The sequence below is a fragment of the Atractosteus spatula genome, chromosome 11, assembly GCF_055471065.1.
Source record: "Atractosteus spatula isolate fAtrSpa1 chromosome 11, fAtrSpa1.hap1, whole genome shotgun sequence".
NCBI classification, from domain to species: domain Eukaryota; kingdom Metazoa; phylum Chordata; class Actinopteri; order Semionotiformes; family Lepisosteidae; genus Atractosteus; species Atractosteus spatula.
Genome location: NC_142716.1, coordinates 23,867,058 through 23,888,403, shown reverse-complemented (window position 1 = coordinate 23,888,403; position 21,346 = coordinate 23,867,058). Strand labels below are relative to the sequence as shown.

The 21,346-nt window shown below is 32.9% G+C and overlaps 1 protein-coding gene across 1 annotated transcript in view; it reads left to right on the top strand.

Moving 5' to 3' along the window:
- LOC148823717 (vitellogenin-like) overlaps nt 1-21,075 on the top strand; it is a 31,095-nt gene extending 10,020 nt beyond the window's left edge. The window contains exons 4-20 of the mRNA XM_088928091.1: nt 233-484; nt 1,264-1,425; nt 5,523-5,671; nt 7,632-7,782; nt 9,232-9,389; nt 11,370-11,535; nt 13,166-13,291; nt 13,909-14,127; nt 14,760-14,977; nt 15,073-15,170; nt 16,071-16,195; nt 16,340-16,432; nt 17,633-17,822; nt 18,805-18,898; nt 19,211-19,396; nt 20,412-20,511; nt 21,061-21,075. Coding sequence (XP_088784217.1) covers nt 233-484; nt 1,264-1,425; nt 5,523-5,671; nt 7,632-7,782; nt 9,232-9,389; nt 11,370-11,535; nt 13,166-13,291; nt 13,909-14,127; nt 14,760-14,977; nt 15,073-15,170; nt 16,071-16,195; nt 16,340-16,432; nt 17,633-17,822; nt 18,805-18,898; nt 19,211-19,396; nt 20,412-20,511; nt 21,061-21,075 — 2,502 coding nt within the window. The remainder of the gene's footprint in view (nt 1-232; nt 485-1,263; nt 1,426-5,522; nt 5,672-7,631; nt 7,783-9,231; nt 9,390-11,369; nt 11,536-13,165; nt 13,292-13,908; nt 14,128-14,759; nt 14,978-15,072; nt 15,171-16,070; nt 16,196-16,339; nt 16,433-17,632; nt 17,823-18,804; nt 18,899-19,210; nt 19,397-20,411; nt 20,512-21,060) is intronic.
- The last annotated feature ends 271 nt before the right edge of the window (nt 21,076-21,346 follow it).

Below are 21,346 nucleotides of genomic sequence, written 5' to 3'. Positions count from 1 at the left end.
CAACACCACTTGCATGCTGGTTAATGGTCTCCAGGGTAAAGGTATACATACTGTCCTACATAGTGCTGACCAGGTCCAGCCCTGTCTAACTCCTGAGATCTCAAAAGAAGTTATGAGGTGATAATGGTGCTGCTTACAACAACATTTTGTGGTCAGAAATAATATTAACACACTGATTCAGATATATTTTAATCTTCAAACATTTATTTCAAGATTAATTAATTTCTCCTAGGTTGTCAACCCACTGATTGAAGAGTTCCATGGTATCCCAGAAAAAGACAGATTAACATCATCACCAAAGCTGACGCAGAGAATAGCAGCACAGCTTAAACAGCCTATCAAGTTTGAGTACATTAAGGGCCGTATTGGGACCATATTTGCACCAGCCGAAGTCTCTAATACTGTTCTCAACATCCTGAAAGGTATTTTGAATTTTCTACAAATGACAATCAAGAACACAAAAAATGTTTACAATCTTCAAGAGGTGAGTATTATTCCTGCTTACTTATTATTTGTTTCCAAAACTGACAAGTGTATTTAGCTTTAGCAAAGACTACAGAACTAAAGGCAAGGAATAAACATGACAGATATATCATGAATACAAATAGCTTCATATCTTGATGCCAGAAAACCTACTTTTCCTAAGTTTAAATTATTAAACAAAATACAATATGTAAACAAACTGTGCCACAGACAAAGGGGAAAGATAGCAGGTTTTATAATCTGTGATCAGGAGGGTATTAAAATTACTGTAGCTGGGTTAGTAATTAGTTTTTACACTCATTTTACATTTAAGATTTTCAGTTACAAACTGTACCCTGAAGTACTGATGAATAACCACATCAACATGTTATTTTACGTTGGAGGTACAATTTGCACCTTGGATTTCAAGTCATAAATATCCAACCATCTTTTTTTGAACTGCTTCTTTGGATACAGGGTTGCAGGGGAGCTGAAACCTATCCTGACAAGAAACATGTGGAAGGCAGGATACACCCTGGACCAGTCCATCACAGACCACACCCAGACACAAACACACACTCACACCAAGGACAGTTTTCCCAGAAGCCAATTAACCTACCAGTACAGTATGTCTTTTGGACCAGAGCACCCAGAGTAAACAAATGCAAACACAGGAGAAACATACAAACTCCATACAGATGTCACCCCAGGCCCCAACACTGTAAGGCAGCAATGTTTACCACCATGTCAACACACCGCCCAAGTTACAAATATCTAAATTAATATTGTCATTCATTTCAGCCTGGCATTCATGGCATCTGCTACACCAGCTATGTTCTTGAGGAAGACAAAAAAGCCAGTGAGATCTATGTTACTCGATCTATAGACCTGCAAAATTGCCAGGAAAAGGCAATGAAAATTTTTGGCATGGCTTATGCACCAGCATGTGAGAACTGCAAAAAGGTAGGTTTAAATTTTAATTGTTGTAAATATTAAAAAGGTGTACTCTATAATCTTTAAAGAAGATGAATTCTGTTCTGCATGACAAATTATAATTAATTTCTTTCATATTGTTAAAGCTATTAGTGACTATGGAAGTGTCTCTAAGATGCTGGAGGTCCAGAATCAGTGATCAATTGTAAAGTTTACCTTGGTTTACCTTAGCTAATTAAGTTCAGGATAAATTATTTTGTCTATCAACAGTCCAGGAAGACAGTATATAACTTTATATATATATAACAGTATATAACTAACAGGCAGGTACAGGAGGGGACAAAAAGGGTGGAAAGGAAGATATTGAAGATGAGAGCTCTTTGTTCCAGATCCCCTGGAAAGACTAGATTGGAGCTAAGTATCTGAACCATATTAAGAGAGCTAGCAAGTCTGTGGTTTCTAGTGTACTCTGATTTCCTGGCTTAAGAATCCCTCATGAAATAAACTATTGTTACGACCCCAAGTGTCTAGGGGTAAAGGGGTGTAACATTTAGGATAATTCTTTTGGAAGCAGGGGGGTTTTGGTGAGGGACTAGGAAGTGTGATAAGAAAGGTAAGGAACTAGAGTGGTGCCAAAGGAAAGAAAATAACAAACAAAATGGAGCTGGCTAGGACAGTGAGGGAAAGCTAATCTGACTACAAAAGAAAACCCGAAACACACGGTCTTCGGCGTCTTCAACACCCTAGCTAACCTGCACTGACTACCCAAAACCATACAAGACAAATGGCACTCACCCGTACTAAACTAGTGTACTAATACAAAATCAACTAAGTGTGTAAGTGTACCCAACAACCTAAACTAACCTTATATACAAAAGTTCACACAAAAACACAAGTGAACCAGGAAGACAAATAAGGGAAAACAAGAATAATAAACAGGAGCAGGGTACAAAAGAACACAAAAGTTGAACATGTAACACTGGGGCAAGGTAATGACAAAACAAGGATGAACACATAAACAAACGAAAGTACAAAGAAACTAACAAAAAACCAACAAAACAACAAAGCCGAAGCTATACGAAAATACACACACACAAAGCAAAACAAACCAACAAACGAAGCCGAAGCAATAACCAGAAGCGAAGCGAAGCGAAGCGATAACCAAACGGGACCGAAGTCAAACGAAAGGCCTTTTCTTTCTGAAAGCCTCCATGTTAAATAGTGAATAAAATAAGTTCTGATTGGCTGAAGGCTGATTGATGATGACATCATATTGAAACAGTGGAGTGATGGTGGGCCAATGGGGAAGGGAGAACAATCAAGGGTCAGCAGTGTGGAACATAGAAAAAACACACACAGAACACACACTGGGACGTAACACTATCCTTGTTAGTGGGTGCATTTTTATAATAGGGTGATAGGTTCCCATTCATTTGGTGGGTTGTATTCTGGTTAGTTTAGAAAGCAGCTTATCTCTTATTTTTGGCCTTTGTAGGCAATATATAGCTTGAATACAGGGCAACAGTCTGGGGTGTTTCTGCGTGTTTAGGACATTAGGCCTCTGGGATGCCTTATTTGTACATATGTACATGGCGTGACTTGTGTGGTGTGTTTATGTTGTGTGTATTGTCATTATTAATAAATATTTATTAAACTAACTGTGCCTAAATTATTAATAATTTTCACCAATGTTGTGTCAGAGAAAAAAATAATTCATGTGCATCTAACTATACCAGCCTCTTGAGTATATTCTAGAAAAATAATTTACAATTTGGGGTTATGATTATTTTACTTGATTCATCTGCTCGGTCAGTTCTTGATATTCACCACTTTCGTCACCTCCTATTTGTAATTATATCCATATCCAGTTAATTGGTTCATATGTGGAATACTGTATATGAAATGTAATTTTAAATACCTTCACTTAATTTTCAGAACTTCCAAATTACTTCGTATGTTTTAATAATTTCCAAACACAATTCTGGAGGGCATATTTAAACAATTTAGAATGCGAGCATACACCTGTCAGTTTGGTGGTTGCTGTTAGTTACTCTTTCTAAAAGTAACAAATTGCATCATAGAATGTGACCTTGATCTGAAAATCCATTATAAAAAGATTATTATTAATTTTAAAAATATATTATTAATTATTATTGATGGATTATTGGATATCCATTAGAGAAAGAAAAAATTAAATCAATCATATTGTTTCTATACAGTATATTGATATTCTGTTGTTGTTACTTACAATATTTTCATTATTACAGAATTATTGTTAAATTGATTGAGACTCAGAGGTCATAAGACCATTTCCTTTGACAGGGGTCTCCAATCCTAGTCCTGGAGAGCCAGTTGGTCAGGTGACTTATGACAGCAGGTCATTCCCCAAAGCATCTGGGGAATGTGGTTAAGAGAAAAATGCATTGGATTATCAATTAATTGTTTGTGGCTTTGTTTTGATTGATTCATTCATTTTGAGCATTCATTACTGAACAGTTGTGTGATTTTGATGAAATTATTTACACTTTTGAACGTCAAACTTGGAAAATCAAGAAAAAAAGCTGAAAAGAAAAGTTCCACTTAACAAAAGAACAACAACTTCATGGCTTCGATAGGTTGAAGGATGAACTACAGCATGTTGCCTCAGGTGGACTCACCTGTTCATGGACTACTAAAATACCAAGAAAAAGATTGTGAAGACCCTGGCCTGTTCTGTGTTTTCTTGTTCTTGCATATTTTAGACCTAAAATATAATTATATCTAGATCTTCATGAAAGTCTTAATAAAATATAAAGATAATGTGATACATATATCAGTGTAACATATACAGTACCATTTATTGTATACCTTAAAACATATATTAAAAAATGCAGTGTCTGCTTTTTGTCACATAAACATTACTCATTGTGGCAAGTTCAATGTTTGGCTTGTTTGTCCACAGAACATTTCTGTTATCATATGAATCATCCAGGGCCTCTTTGACAGCTTTAAAATGGATAGCAATGTTCTTTTTAAGTTTTTCCTGGGCAATTTTCATGGGCTATCCTCCCATGAAAACCATTGATTTTATTTTGTTTTTCCTGATGGTTGAGGGAGGAACATTAACATTAGTCACAGTGAGAAAGGCCTTCAGATCCTTAGATGTTACTCTTGGGTTCTTTATGACTTCCTTAATGATTATCTGGGTAGAGTCACTGTGGTCTTGAATATTTTCCATTTGTAGATTATCTGTCTCACAGTGGATGGATGTATCCCCAGATGTTTAAATATTGATGTGTAATATTCTTTATCTGAGGTACTCTCAAATCTCTTCAGTGTGCAGGATCATGTAATTCCACTAACCTGGACTTCTGACCAATAAATTGGACAGAGTTGTCCAAATTCAGTCCTTTTTTACTTGCTACCCAATTATTTCACCACCTGATGCTATTTACGTCCTTAATTATTTTATGTAAACAATGTGTTTACTTACTGTTTCACCTTCTTTTCAATTATTCATTTTTTTATTTCATATACCATTGCATACTTAAAATAATTGAAGTGGTAAGTATAATCCCTTCTAATTATTTAAGAATAGACCAGTTTAAACTAAACAAGGATAAGAAACAGTTATTCCTATAAATATTTCATGGGTTTAAAAATGTGGCACTTGTTTTTAGACTTGTTAAACAACATTGATAAATAAGTATTAATCAGGGTAATGAATTATGATACATCTATTCAATAAAATGTCTATGCACCTGCTACACAAGTTATTGATCTTATTTCCCTGATAATAATTTTACTGTATACTGTATAAAAATAATAAATATATAAATATAAATGTTGCATACTCCAAACGTCTTCATAAGAACATTTGTATCTGTACACAATATTTGAAAAACTGCATGACGATTAATTTTTCAAATATTGAGAACAGACAAGTTATTTTATGTTATTTTTAGGTGTATGGCTGTACCATGTGTATTATTTATTTTCCATTGCTCTCAGTTTCTGCCTTGACAGTTTTACAATTATTTACTTTATCTTGTTTTCTTCTTAAAGAAGACTTTTTATACTTTAGAAATACATCTCAAGATCATTTAGATGAAACTGGGTAACTTTGTTTTTCCCCTTCCTAATTTTAGACAGGAAAAAATGCTGAGGGAATTGTCACCTACTCCTATATCATTAAACCTACAGAAGATGGCTCTCTAATAACGAAAGCATATGCTCGGGAATTGCAACAGTTTGCACCTGTTAATACTAAGGGTGGAACTTCTATGATAAAAATCAGGTAAAGTATGTATACATGTTTATATAAAAGGAAAACAGGGTCTTTATAATTAGAAGGTCAAGAAACTAAACAGTTAAATATTCATTGGAGGTTAATTCCATTATGAAAGTGAAAGAGAAAGCCAAACACGCCTGGAAAAAGCTCCATAACTTAGATGTATCTATCTTTCTTTCTCAAATGTTAGTGTGAAATTGACCTCTTCTTGTTCTTTGCAGCTCTCCACTCTATTCATTTAAGGATTTATTCGCTAAATCCAAAAAGGTTTTTTCACAGAACATTGCAATACATGTACAACATCTGTACTATACAACATCTCTGTCAGGCCTATTAAATGTCTTAATTGTCACTGTAAAAACAAATTATATGTAAATTATAGAGAAACCTATATTTCTAGTAAATTTTTCTAGTTTATGTCTGGGATGGGCAATACCAGTCCTTGTGTAAGTATGTTTTGATGTCAGGCGGCATGCCGCAACAAGTGCCACAGTCCAGAGTCATGTTTGGCTTTTTTGGCATGGGGTAATGGCAGCAGTTTTGAGTACCATTGGTACAATACCAGTGCTCAAGGATTAATTTATTATATTAAGGACAATGGGACAGAGAGTAGTGAAACAGGTTTGAGATAAAGTGTTGGGAATGGGATCTAATACGCAGGTGGTGGATTTCTGGCAAAACCAGTTTATTGATGGATGCATAGTCAAGAAGAGAGAAGTTGGAGAGAAGGGAACCAGTAAAGTTGGGCAAGCAGGGAGGAGGTGTGGAAGTGACAAGCGAGAGAATGTGATGCTGGATGTTGTTGAACTTGGAGCTAAAGAAATCTAAAAACATGTTGCAAAGTTGCAATGAGGCAGGTAATGTGGTGGGGCAGTTTGGCTTTAGTAGTCTGTTGATAGTAGCTCTACACTAGTATCTCTAAACTATGCAGGAACCATGTTATTGCTTAAAATTTTACATACCATAATATATAAAATTAATAAATATGTAAGTATTTACATATTATTACAAATCATATGCATACAATGCACATCTATATGTATTATAATAAATAATATGTATTCTATATTGACATATTACTTATATATAATTTAAGAAAAAAAAGTATTATGCCAAGGGGCAATTTGGGGAGAAGTTGATCTTTTACTGGGAATAGAACCCATTCCTCCCATGTAGCAAGCAAGAATTCAGCCACTGAATCTCTAATGCAGTGCACTGATTGGACTGATTGGACGAGCTAAATTAAATCCATTACATTGCAAAGACACATTATATAGTATATACCAACAATTAAAATGACTGATGTTCTTATTGCTTGAAGATGAAGTGAAACCAACTTAACCCTGAAATGTTATAAAATAAAACAATATGGATAAAAAACGTTGAACGAAAGCTTACCAAGGAAATGACCAAGGAACACACTAAAAACAGCATATTATACAGTATATCTAAAATATTTATAAATTACGAGTACTTATATAACTCATGTTTGTTCAAATATATGTTGTTTATTGTTTATAATTTGAACCTTGCAAATGGCCATGGGAAATAAAATTAAAATAAACGTCTTTTTTTTTCCAAAATGACTACAGAAAGTGAAATACTTAAAGAATTTGAGGCATAACATTTTTATCTAGAGGACAGAATAAAGATAAAGAGTGGACTAAAAATGTTCTAAATATACTGTTTAATACAATATATTTATAAATGATGAGAAACATTAAAATGTATATTGGTTCAAATACTCATTTGGGCTAATTGTGGCTAATTTCTTTCACTAACAATTTATAGTATATTTATTGTCAATTCTCCATCAACAAACTGTACTATAATAACTATATATATCTATATATAGTAACTATAATAGTGCATTATCCATTGTTTGCTAAGACAGCTGCAAAATATTGACTTGTGGAAAGAAAACTGTAAAGCACACAGCCATATTAATCTTTTCCCATTTTTTTAGCAAAAAACTCACTTTAGCTGCAGTAAGAGCAACTCCAATCAACCCACCCTCAGTTACTTTGCAGAGCAGAGGGACTCTGAAGTACAAATTTGGCAGTGAAATAAACCAAATTCCTGTGATACTAATGAGAACCAAAAACACAGAAATACAGGTACGGTAATTTGTAAAATATCAGAAGGCTTTTTATTACATCTGCCTCTTTGTAAGTGTACTTAGAGAACTATCTATTTGAAACATAAAATATGCTATATACTAATAAACCATAAATTATAAAAAAATATTACTTTTCATGACATAGAAAAAAACAAGTTGAATTAAGCAACTATATTGCAATATAACATTTAAACTTACAATTTAATGTGTATTTTTTTAATTTAGCTACTCCTTGTACATAATGTACCAGTTGATGTTTTATTTTTAAATATTTTTATACTTTAAGTGAGATATATATATATAAATACTATGCTTTGTTTAAGAATATACGAAAGATAAATTAACTTCAAAATTAACCGTTCATTGGAAAGGAATACACATTTGAAATACACAAAAAACACTTGACAAACTTTTTATATTTGAACTTTTTATAAATGAGAATAATATACATTACCCTTTAGTTAAAAGGCTGAAAACAGCTGACAGCACTAATATGTATTGTACAAGAAAAATGAAAATATGTAACAGACGGACATTTGTTAGGTCGGGCAATTAACTATTTTATTTTAATTAACTATTTGTTTTTTTTAACAAGAAATTTTAAACAAATTAGAAGTGCTTTCTGTGCCTGAATTATCGTGGCTAATGGCGATAGATAAAATATAATGGTTATACATGAGTAATTTGGAGGAAGAATTTCACGGGAAGCCAATGACTTGCATTATGCAGACCACAAACTAAGAGAAGACTATTTAGTCTCATGCTAATATTCCTGCATATTGGCAACCAAATTGCTGATGGTTTCAATTTCACCTCATGTTTCATAATATGAGAGGAAACAGTAAATAAATAAAGTAATATTTTGGCAGGAGTATGACTCAGAAAGTGTAAGAAATGCCTGAAACAAGTATTAAACTATAAGATATTGTTAACATAAAAATATATGAGAGTGTTATATAATGGAGAAAGAATGTTTGAAGTTTCAGTATTCTAGGCAAAGGGTGTTATGTGGCACTAAAAGTACAATGCAGTGTAGCTTATGTAGTAGGTATTAACATAACGATTTATAAATGGTAAGGCTGTTTTATCAAAGCATGAAAAGTTCATTACACTGTATGTTTTTAAAGGAACAATATCACTTCATTCATCAAATCTATACAATAATGTCAGGAAAGGGATTGGCTTGTAAAGAATCTGTTTTCATCATGTTTATAACCAAACACAGAGCACTAGTGATTGAAGACGTATGAATATGTGCTAGGTCAATGTATACTTAATAGGGAAAGATATTTGAAAATAGATTATATAAGCAGTCTGAATAGAGCATGAGTAGCTATGTTTTAAAGAAAAGCTGGATATTTTAAAGAATATATATATATAGTAAAATGCCAACACACTCTTAGTTGCATTTACTGTTATAAAATTTTATGATTCTTTTACATTTTAGATTGTTGAGATACTTCAACGCTTGGTACAGAATAATCAGCCACAGGTTGATACCCATTCCCCCACAGATTTTCTTCAGCTTGTTCAACTACTCCGTTTCACAACATTAGAAAATTTGGAAGCTCTTTGGAAGCAACTATCTCGGAGGAATGACTACAGGTAAGTTAAAAGTACTGTTTTAGTTTAAATGGCATTATAGTGACAACTGCTATATGCCACATACATATACAAATGTATATAACCATTACTTTAGAAAAGAAGACAGGCACAGCAGACAGGAATATACTGTATATACGTAAAGTACATGCCTCTCTGGTTTTGTAGAGTTTGGGAATATCGCTGATCTTAAGAACAGAATAAATAAAACTAAAAAGCTGTTTTATTGAGAAATAGAAGACACTTTTACATCCCAGTGTGTGGTCCATGTGTGTTTTTGTTGCTGTTCCACACATCCTGACTTTGATTGTTCTTCTACCCTCATTGGTCCATCATTACACCATTGTTTCCGTATTACATCATCTTCAATGAACTCTCACCCAATCAGAATTCAGCTTATTCAGTATACAACTTGGAGGTTTACAAAACAAGGGGGCCTTTTGCTTGACTTCGGTTCTGCTTGGCTTAACTTTTTGCTTTCATTTTGCTTCGGCTTCGCTTCGCTTCTCCATTTTTGTTTGTTTCACTGTTTTTTGTTTGTTTCGGCTTTGTTGGTTTATGTTCATCTCCTTGTACTTTCATTTGTTTGTTTATCCTGTATTTCGCCATTACCTTGTCCAAACTTGTTATATGTTATATGTTAAACCTCTGTGCTCTTTTGTACCCTATTCCTTGTGTCTACTCTCGTTTTCCCTTATTTATATTTGTAGTTCTTGTGTGAACTTTTGTGAATAGGGTTAGTTTGCTTAATTAGGATGCAATAACACACAAGGAAAGGGAACTAAAGTGGTGCCAAAGAAAATAAACTAAACTAAATGGACCTGGCTAATAAAGTGAGGGAAAGCTGACCTACCAAAACAAAACCCAAAACACTCTTCTAACTTCTTCTAACTCTTCTAACGCCCTAGCTTACCTTCACTAACTACCCAAAAACCATACAAGACAAAAGGCACTCACCTGTCCTAAACTAGTGTTACTTATACAAAGATCAACAACCTGTGCAGAATGTACCCGACAAACTAAACTAACCCTATACACAAAATTTCACACGAATACACAAGTGAACTACGAATACAAATAAGGGAAAACGAGAGTAGTCACACTATATACATAAACATACTGTATAAACGTAAAGTACATGCCTCTCTGGTTTTGTAGAGTTTGGGAATATAGCTGATCTTTGGACAGAATAATTAAAACAAAAAAGCTATTTTATTGAGAAATTGAAGAACGTCTACATTGACAAAACAGATAAAAAATGAAGCTAGGCAAATATAATAAAAGCCCCAAGCTTTGAAAGATTTGAATAATAAATTGAAACAGCTTAGATTTTTTTAGATTCATTTTGTTTTTTCACTCATTTGCTCAGTTTTTCCATGCATGTGTTTTTTGATTTTTTTTGGATTTGGAAAGAAAAGGTATTTGCACAGACCAGTGGCAGTTGTGGCTGATGAATGGACAATTTCTGTGTTTCCAAATTCAAATTATTTCCTTTTTTATATATTTGCATGGATGTGTTGAAACATTAAAACTTTCACTTCTCTTTGATATCAAACATCAGTTCAATAATGGTGCAATTTTCGAGCAGGAAACAGGAAAGACCAGGAAAGGTGAGGTTTAAATTTAATGAATTATTGTAGATGAAAAAACACAAAATATTTTTTATGTATTGTGTTTATGTATACATGCATATGAAATATCTAAGCAGCAAATTGGTCAGAAAGTACTTCTGCTGTCCATTTAATGCCAAGGAAAAAATTTTGAACTACAGTAAGTTATAATACACAATACTTACCTTATCTCACATTACTCTACCCGTTTAATCTGTAAGACATATTTTATTTTGTGCTGGATACTTATGTATTATAACTGAACAAAGATGAAAACTTTATACTATGCAAATGAACTCTTTATTGCCTCATTGCAAAATAATACTTGGAATAAACTATTCTTTTCATGACTGTGGTGCTTTTTCATTGACAGGAGATGGATACTAGATTCAGTTGTTACGATTCCAGGCACCAATGTTATCAAATTCCTCAAAAATAGAATTGAGAATGAAGATATTACAGAAAGGGAAGCTGTTCAGGCAATTTTATGTGCATTCCATTTAATGACATCTGATTCTGAAGCAATTGAGCTGTCTAAGGTAAACTATATTTTTATAGATGTATAATGTTTTCTTAATTTATTTTATTTATATGAATAAGAAAAAGAAAAGAGGTGAGCCTAAAACACAGCCATATGCCATAAAAAAATATTCTCAGCCTAATGAGAACTTTGTTCTACTTTTATTTTCCTGTTTTTCATATTGTCAATTCATGTATTTGCATACTGTACCTCACTTTGTATTCTTAAAAATCTTTCAAATACCAATAATCCCTACTTATTTACAGTACCATTTGTACGAGAGCTTACTTCATAACAAGACCCTTCGAGAAAGTAGCTTACTTGATAGAGTGTGTGGCAACCTGGCACCTATTCAAGAAGCAGAGGTTCAGAGCACATGCCTGCTTTCATCCTGAATAGGATGCCAGACTATTACAGGGATATGGAGAAAGAGAACATTTAAAATAGCTAATCATTCATAAACTGTGCTTTGAGAGGTAGGAAGATGCTTTGACAAGTGTGAAGAATCCAGAGCATCTGAAGAAAATCTACATGAACAAAAAGAGAACATGAAGACTCCACACAGAACATATCCTAGACAGGAACAAAACCCAGGCCCCAAGAACTAGCACTAACCACGATGTCATTGCACCACCCTCCACATAGTCAGATACAATAATTTTACTATATACTGTAAGAATAAATGTTTCATATCCAAAACTTTACACATAAAGTAAAAATGATTGTTCTGTAACAGTTCAGTTTAATCCCTTTTAGCTAATTTTCCAGTTACTTTTATGTAAAATCCCAGCTTGCAAATTACTTGTTTTTTTACATTAGCTTTCCCACAAGAATCATGTCCACCTGTTAGACTCTTTTGGTATTTTATACACTTTCAGCTACATTGTGCCTTACAGAAATGTCTACTAGGGAGGAGGAGTACGTAGATTTGTTTTAGTCCATGAAAGTGTGACAGATCTTGACAATTTGGAAATCCAGGATAATAACGCAGTCTATTGACATCTGGGGCTAATTTGTACATTAGTGTTTAAGTACCATTACTAACAAGTAAAAAGTTACTTAGGGTTCTACTGTACATCTTATTTCAAACTCCCTTTCAGCTTTTCAATGTCTTTATTCACTTATGTTTTCAGCTCTTGCATTTTAAGGTTTGTCCCTTTTAAATGTTATGTAGAGTGCTTTATTTTTGTAGACATTTTCAAGTGGTTTATAGACTACATTCTGCATACTTTTGATTCATTTTAAACATTAACTTCAGCTCAAAATTTCCAGTATCAGAATTAACACATAACTCCACTCAGTAATTAACATACTTTTTGCAACTGCAAGGCAAAGTGACAATTAACACTAGCAAGTAGTTATTTTTGTAAATAAATTGTGATCTTATAACAAATAGAAAAACATTACTGACCTGTAAAATGTCCATGTCATAGCTATATAAACAGAATGTGTTAAAAATACTCATACTTCAGTATAGGCCACAATATTATAATACTTGTGATTAATTGATTTCTGATACAAAATGAATGATATATAATGAAAACTGCTATTTATTAAGTAGTTAAAATGCATATACATGCATAATATTTATGATACCATTTATTAATTAATCATTGACTCCCAGTTATCTCTATTAAACCTTTTCTCAGGAATTCCTGAAATTCCCATTCATCCAGAAATCTACAATACTGCTGAGAACCATGACTCTAGTTTATGGTTCAATGGTTTATAGATACTGTGTTGACCGTGAGGAGTGTCCTCAAGAAGCTCTACAGGTATTACCTTACATTTTTATATGTACTTACCAAATTAATCACTTCCTAATTTTTTATGACTTCATGGAGTTTATAAATAAAGTACAAAAGGGATAACAACAACCATGTTCAGACTCATCCTGTCAGTAATTCACAATCACTCATGACGTCATTTCCTCTCCTAAGACACAATAAATACTGAATGTGATTCCATTCTCTCTCCCTCACATGTCTTTTTGGGTGGACTGTACTGACTCCAGCGTTTCACTACATTTTTTCTCTACTTTTCAATGGTTATTCCAGTTTGCTACTCCGGTGAATATTTTTTTTCATCTAGTTGAGTAAACACTCCATAATCCATTAAGTACATTTAATTATTGGGTGTGGTTATTTCTAGTTAATTTTCATGTATTTAGGTAAATCATTTGGCAGTTCATGATAAATGCTCACCTCAGGAAACTAGGTTGAAGATAACAATGTGTGAATCTGGAACATCTGGAACACCAGTTATTTCACTATCTAAAATGTAGTTTTGCACTCTTCTGACTTTCTGAAAAATAATTAAGTGACAGATGATAAAATCAAAGACAAATGAATGTTAGCATTCTTGGGAATCTATCCTGTTCTGATCTCCACAGCCGCTACGTGATCTTGCTGCAGAGGCCTCTAGCAAAGCTGACGAAGTGCAGATCATTCTGGCCCTGAAGGCTATTGGGAACGCAGGACAGCCTGAGTACATCAAGTCTATCATGAAATTCCTGCCAGGATTTGCATCTAGTGTTTCAGAGATTCCTCTTAGAGTGCAAAATGCAGCTGTTCTGGCTCTCAGGAACATTGCCATCAAAGATCCCAGGAGTGTGAGAGAATTCTTCTGGATTTCACTAACCCAACTTTCTTATGTTGAAATATATTTACTCATTCACTATTGTAACATCACTTTATTTAATGAAGCGATGCCAGTTACAGCACTAATCAAACTTACAGTTTTAATAATAATTATAGAGTATTTAATTTTTTTTCAGAATCTAACCATAATGTTTTTTTAGTCTGTCCTGTTCTACTGTTTTAATAATATAGAAAGTTTCCTACACTACTCACCACTCAGTTTATACAGGCATTTATGAAATGACCAAACTAATTTCTTAAACATAATTATTAAACATGTGTGGCATATTTATTTGAATTTTACTAGGCAAGCAAAATTAATTAATACTTACTGCAATGTCCTCTACTACTTGAATATGTAACAAACCTTCAAAGTATTGAACTGTCTCTAACCTGACCAGCAAACCAACCTGCAAAATTTGGAATCCTTTGGTACAATTAGTAAACCTGAAATATGGCATGCAGTAAACAAATGTGTGGAACAGAAAAATATTGTCTATAGTACAGTCTCTTTGATTTCAAATAGTCACTCTGATTCATTTGTTTAAAAACATAGAAATTCTTCTAGGAATCAGTTTCTCACTTATAATTTGCCAAATTCCAGGTACAAGAAATTGTACAGAAGATCCTCAAGGACCGTAGCTTGCATTCTGAAGTCCGAATGCATGCTTGTTTGGTTGTATTTGAAACAAGACCACCTTTGGCTCTTGTGTCAATGATAGCTGAATCAATGATGACAGAAACCAACTTACAAGTGGCTAGTTTCTGCTACTCCCAGATGAAAACACTGAGCAGATCTACCACTCATGACAACAGAGAATTGTGAGTAGTAGAAATATTTCTGTTTTTATTAAAGTTGACATTGATCATTTCAGTTACAGTACCTGTAATAAAATCTACTATGTCTTTTTATTCAGGGCAGCTGCTTGCAATGTAGCTTTGAAGATACTCGGTCCAAAATTTGGCAAGTTGAGTTTTCGGTACAGCAAAGCATTTCATAATGATTACTTTTCCGGTAAGTCTATAGTTTATTTCAGATGATGTATTCTAAGTTTCTAATTCTCTCAAATTAATTATATTAAAAATTGCCTACCAAAGTACTTTTTCTAAAAGATCAATCAAATTGGCTTCAAGAACATTTCCATATATCCCCTGAAACTTTTTGGTAAGATTGCTGCCTTCTCATTGAAATAATAATAAAGACAGCATGGTGTTGAGTAATGTTGTGCTTCAAGGCTCTGTGTTCAATTACAACTTGGTGTGTCTATAAATTTGCAAGTGACCAGATTTTGCAAGCTGCCCCACTTTCCTCTCACTTTCCAAAGATATGTTCAAGTGATGTTTGAGAGGCTGGTCAAAACTGTTCAGAAATGGTCAACAATTTTGCTTAAGATGCTTAAGTCTTTTTTAAGTTAGGCTGTGACATCAAATGATGAAGAAACTTCCTATCCTTATCATAAACATATTAAAATATTTAAAGATTTTTTTCAAATTTACATTGAATTTATAGGGATTTGTTCTAGGTGTTGATGCATAGGAAAAGGATCTGATTAGAAGGGGAAATTCAGTGCCTGAGCTACTATTTTAGGTTCAAGCCTTCAGTGTATATTTTTTTATTAAGCTAAATAACCAAGGTTAAATTCTCCCATCTTGATTACAGTTGTCCCTTTCTGTATTTGTTTTTTTTAATGAAATGATATCAATCTAAAAATAATTACACAGGTACTACAGTTTTGATGTAAATTAATTAGCCTCTAAGACTGCAAATACTTCTTGGACATATTATATTTATGTGAAAAACAGTAGTCATATCACATTTATTTAAAGTCAAATGCTATTATTTAAACCTGTAAAGGAACATAAATATAAATATATCTGAGAAAAAATGGTTTAACTGTTTTTCCTCCTTGTGTAGATGGCTTCCTCTCTGGTGTGGCTGCAGATTTCTATCTGATGAACAGTGCAGCACATTCCATGCCAACAACTGTAATGCACAGACTCAAGACCTATTTTATTGGAACTGTATCTGATCCTTGGGAGGTACATTAATAAAATATTACTTACATGCTCCATAATGTTCATTTCCTGCACAAATAATTTTTTCAAGTATGCATTCGTAAGAAATAAAGCATGTTTTTATAATACTTCAACATTGTATACTGTGTTTTGCAAACATCTCTACAGATAGGTCTCCAGGTTGAAGGAATGGATGAGATTTTTAAGAAGTGTTCCTTTACAGAAAAGATTAAAGCAGCTATTGCAAAAGTCTTGAAAATGGTAAGTACAATTAGAATGAATATTTTTTGTCTCAATTAAAAGGTTAATAAAAAAGCCGAGATACAGTAAATTGGTGTTTATTCGGTTTCATAGATACAAAACATATGGAGAGAATTTTTTTAACATAATCCAAAAATAATTTTTCAATTTAGGAGGAGTGTTGTGTTTATTTTTTCTTTATTTAAAGAACAAAAGTTTTCTTTTAAATAACTAGTTCACAGTTTCACATTTATTTTTTAAATTACATTCCATAAATTGCTAGTCTTGCCAGTAATAATAAAATTATTAAACAAGGTACTTGTTTATTTACATGAACAAATAATATGTATTAATGAACATACTGTAATAACATAGTTAGTACACTTACAGTAGTTACAATAATAAAGTATCTGTCTATCATCTATCTATACTGTATAACAATATATAACAAATCAATTTCTTATCTTGATTATTTAAGCTGTAAAACTGTGTATTGTATTTTGCCTAATTGCAGTTGAAATATACATCTGACAGACATGCTTTTGAAAATGTGTTATTACTGCCAGAATTTTCTACTTGCTTTGAAAAGGGGGAGTATGAATGTTAAGTTCAGACAAATATAAATGTATATGTACATATTCCTTTATCTATGTTGTCAGCTCTCTAATAGTTTATCAGGATGGAAATCAACTCCAACAGAAAATGCCTTACTGTCTACTTATCTGAAGTTTTTTGGTCAAGAAGTGTTTTTTGCAGACATCAACAGAAATACTTTTCATAAAACAATGGAGGTAAGATCATTGGAAACAAAAATGGACCTACTCAATAATGATATGTACAGTATACTGTGGATCATCCCATTGTCATCTTCTCAAAAGAGAAATATTTGGAAAGTATTCTGGTTTTCACTGTAAAATTCACAGGATACTTCTGAGATGTAGCTTATCTGTCTGGGTTATCTTCAGAATAACTTGGTAATTGTTATTAATCCGGGAGGTGTCATTAAATTGTAATCCAGAACATTTAAATATTTTTACATTTGTTCATCTTTTGATTTTGAGTAGTTAAATGTATTTCCTTCAAGGGTAACACTTCATTTGAATGTTGCTGCATAATTAATTTATTGATTATTGAATATCATGGATCCTATAAAAAAAGGCAAACTAAAACCAGTAACTGTTTTACATTGCTACACTTTTTATTGACATGCTTTCTTTACAGATGCTAAGCACAGTGGCAGGTGAACACACTTATCCATGGAAAATTATAGATTTGCTTCAAAGGGGGATGTTATTTCAGTGGACTAATGCCTATCTGGCATCTGAAATTCGTTACATAGAATCTACAAGTCTGGGTCTTCCAGTGGAAAATAGTCAGTACTATACAATCATGACTGGCATGACAGTAAATGGTGAGTTGTCACATAGTGTAAACTAGCCTGACCTTTTGGGACACTGTCTATATTTTGTTATTCCTCAGAGTTTATCACAAATGTTTCTAACATTATGCTTTGTAAACCATTCAAAGTTTTATGTGAAGGCATTCATCTTACTTTTACAGAAAAGCAGCCAGAGGTGCCCTGCCTCATATAAAAAGCACACAAAGGTTGGTTACTGACAGAGTTTGATCCTCTCAAGAAAGAGCTGTTCATGTGAACTATGCCCCGATCAAAAGAAATATCACTGGACCTTAGAAGAAGAACTGTAGAGATGCATAAATCTGAACTCTCTAGCACAAACGCACAACCCTGTTTGGAGGAACAAAAGCACTGCACACCAACACCAAAACCTCATCCCAACCATAGAGGAAACAATTAATTCAAAATTGTATCAGGAACTTTTACAGGAGAATGTCAGGGTAGTGGTCCGTCACCTGGAGCTTAATAGGGTGATGCAACAAGACAATGACCCAAAACACAGTAGTAAATCAACAACAGAATGGCTTAAACAGAAGAAGTCAGAGTCCAGACCTCATCCCAACTGAGATACTGTGGCATGACCTGAAGAGAGCTGTTCTTTTGTAAAGAGGAATGTTCTAAAATTCCTCCTAACCATTGTGCAAGTCTCATCAGCAGCTACAGGAGATGTTTGGGTGAGGTTATTGCTACTAAAAGAGGTTCTACCAGTTACTAAATACAAGGGTTCACATACTTTTTCCAGCCTGGAATGTGAATGTTCAAAAGATGTGTTCAATATTGACAAGAAGAAGTACAATTGTTTATGTGTTATTAGTTTAAGCAGATGGTGTTTGTCTATTATTGTGACTTAGTTGATCAGACCACATTTTAATGAGTAATTAATGCAGAAATCCAGGTAATTCCAAAGGGTTCATAAACTTTTTCTTGCAACGAAATGCACTTTTTCTGCTTAATCATCTCTTTCTTTGTCTGATAGCCAAAACACAAATTCACCCAGCTCCAATAAGAGGCTTGGGAGTAGCCCAATTGCTGAATTCAGAAATTGAGTCTCAAGTAGACTCTGTATTGAGGTAAACTTTTTTTTACACATTTAGTGTAGTCTGCCTTTATGAATGTATGAATGGTTAAAAATCTGTTTTATGAAGTGGAATTGTAATTAAGTTAAAATCTTTTATATATAATGGTAACTATCTATTATTGCATTTTTATTTATATTAATAATCTAAATGCTGTTCTTTTTAACTTACTAGTTGTATTTGGGGCAGTAATAGCTGCCACTATATTTTCATCACATTTACAGAATATTTTTATAATTAAAAAAAATAATAATATCTAGTTACAGAGATGTGACTCAAGATTTGAATTTAATCTTTTCTTTGCAGCAATCTCCAAAACTTCATTTGTTTTCATGGGGTTAACACAGATCTCATACAGTCTGGCTCAGAGTACCATGCTGATTTACAGATGGCAGTGCCACTGAAATTTGATCTCACAATGGATCTGAAAGAAGCAAGGTTTCATGTGGAATTTCCATCTTGCCAGAAGGAGAATGAACTTTTGGAACTCAAGTAAGTTTTCTCTGAAAAGCTTTGAACTTAACAAAAATATTTTACCATATATACAGAAATCCAAAAGATATCTACATTAAATAAAAAATCTAAAATAATTAATCACATATTTTATATATTGATTTGAAACAAATTAATGAAACATACACTCTTAAAAATATACTTTTGTAAAATTATTGCTCTGAAAGCCTTAAAATTTAAGATGTAATTTAAGAGAAAACTTTTGAATGTTGATGATGCCATCACAGCAACTTTTATTCTTAATTGTCTGTATTTATGAAAGTTCTTTACTTTTAACAGGTCTCAGACATTTTCTGTGCTACGAAATGCTGAAACTCTCCCTCTCCAAAAAAAGGATCTCATTCTGCCTGGTTCTGCTTCAGAACACTCAAGAAAACACAATTTTGAACCCTCTAAAATGGCAGAATTAAATTCAGCAGGAGTAGTAGTATGTCATTAACTTTATTATTTAATTGCATTTAAAATAATGCTATGGCAGCAATTGTTAAGTGGTATTTCTTTTATTCTTGCTATTCAGCCTTTTGAAGAAACTTACTCCACTGCCTTATTTTGCAGAGGATGAAATTGTTTCCCATACATGACATTTCCTTTATGATCTGAAAATGTGCTTTCAAATATGCAAAAAAATAATTCAGTTGTATCAAAGTTGTGACAAATGTCCTGAGAAGTGAATTTAGTAACATGTAATATGCCAGATGTCACCATTAACAAAAACATTATCTTAGATTTTTTTGTAAACATTGTGTGCTTTATCTCACACAACCTAAGAATGACTTGTAAGAATTTAGATAGCTGCACCCTTTTTATTTATATATTTGCAAAGGTTAACCTCTACAATAATGTTGTAGTAATTAGCTCAACTATTTACAAAAGACAATTTTTGCACCATATTATAAAAAATGTTTTTATGCTATGATGCATATTACATTGTGCACTAGAAAACATTTCAGTTACATCTGTAATACTGAATACCACCTTTCTTCTTTATGCTCAGAAGGGAAGCATTTCTGATGAGCTCCTATCGCAGGAGAACAGAAATGCTGGAGACCAGAACAAAGTTTCACCACAGCTGCAGCATTTGTGTGCTAAATCACGTAACTTTGGAATTGAGGTCTGCATGGACACAAAAGTGGCAAATGCCATATTTCTCAGGGATTGTCCACTCTATCATTTTCTTGGGGATACTTATGCAAAACTTACTGTAAAGCCAGGTATTTGAACAATATATTTAATCATTTTTTTTTTGTGTTGAGGAGCAGTTGAAAAATTTCAAGCCCTTGAATACCTGGGTGATTTTTAGGGGTATTTTATGTGTTTTTTTAATACTATTATAATCACTGAGAGAAAATTTGAAATGGTCTGATGAATCTGATCTATTTCTCTATCAGTTCAAGAGAAGGCTCACTTTTTCAAAAGGTACAGTAAATTATATTAAAGGTCTAACCAAAGTAAAATGACAATTCATATTAAGCGAAAAATGCATCACTTTGATGGCTGTTTTGTTGTCTATCAATTTGTCTATCAACAAAACAGCTATATTGTCAGTTGATACAAAATGCAACCTCTGCTATCTATTAAGAATAAACATACTGTTATATATTCTTTATGTCTTAACCTCTAATTCTTGTCTAATTCTTTCACAGCTCAAACAGCAGTAGATATTCAGAAAATAATATTCTCAATAAATGCAGGATCTGAAAAAGACACTAAAGTTATGCATTATATTAAATATCATAAGGTATTTTACTGTGATTTTTATACATTTTTTATCTTATTTTGTTTTTCAGAAAATAATTAAGTGAACACAGCTAGTTTGTTATCATAAATTTACATTACGCAAAAACTGGATGCAGCACATTCGTTAAAGCTACTGTATATTAAAATAGTTTACTATTTTAGTTTAGTTTTACTATTTTTAAAACTAATTTT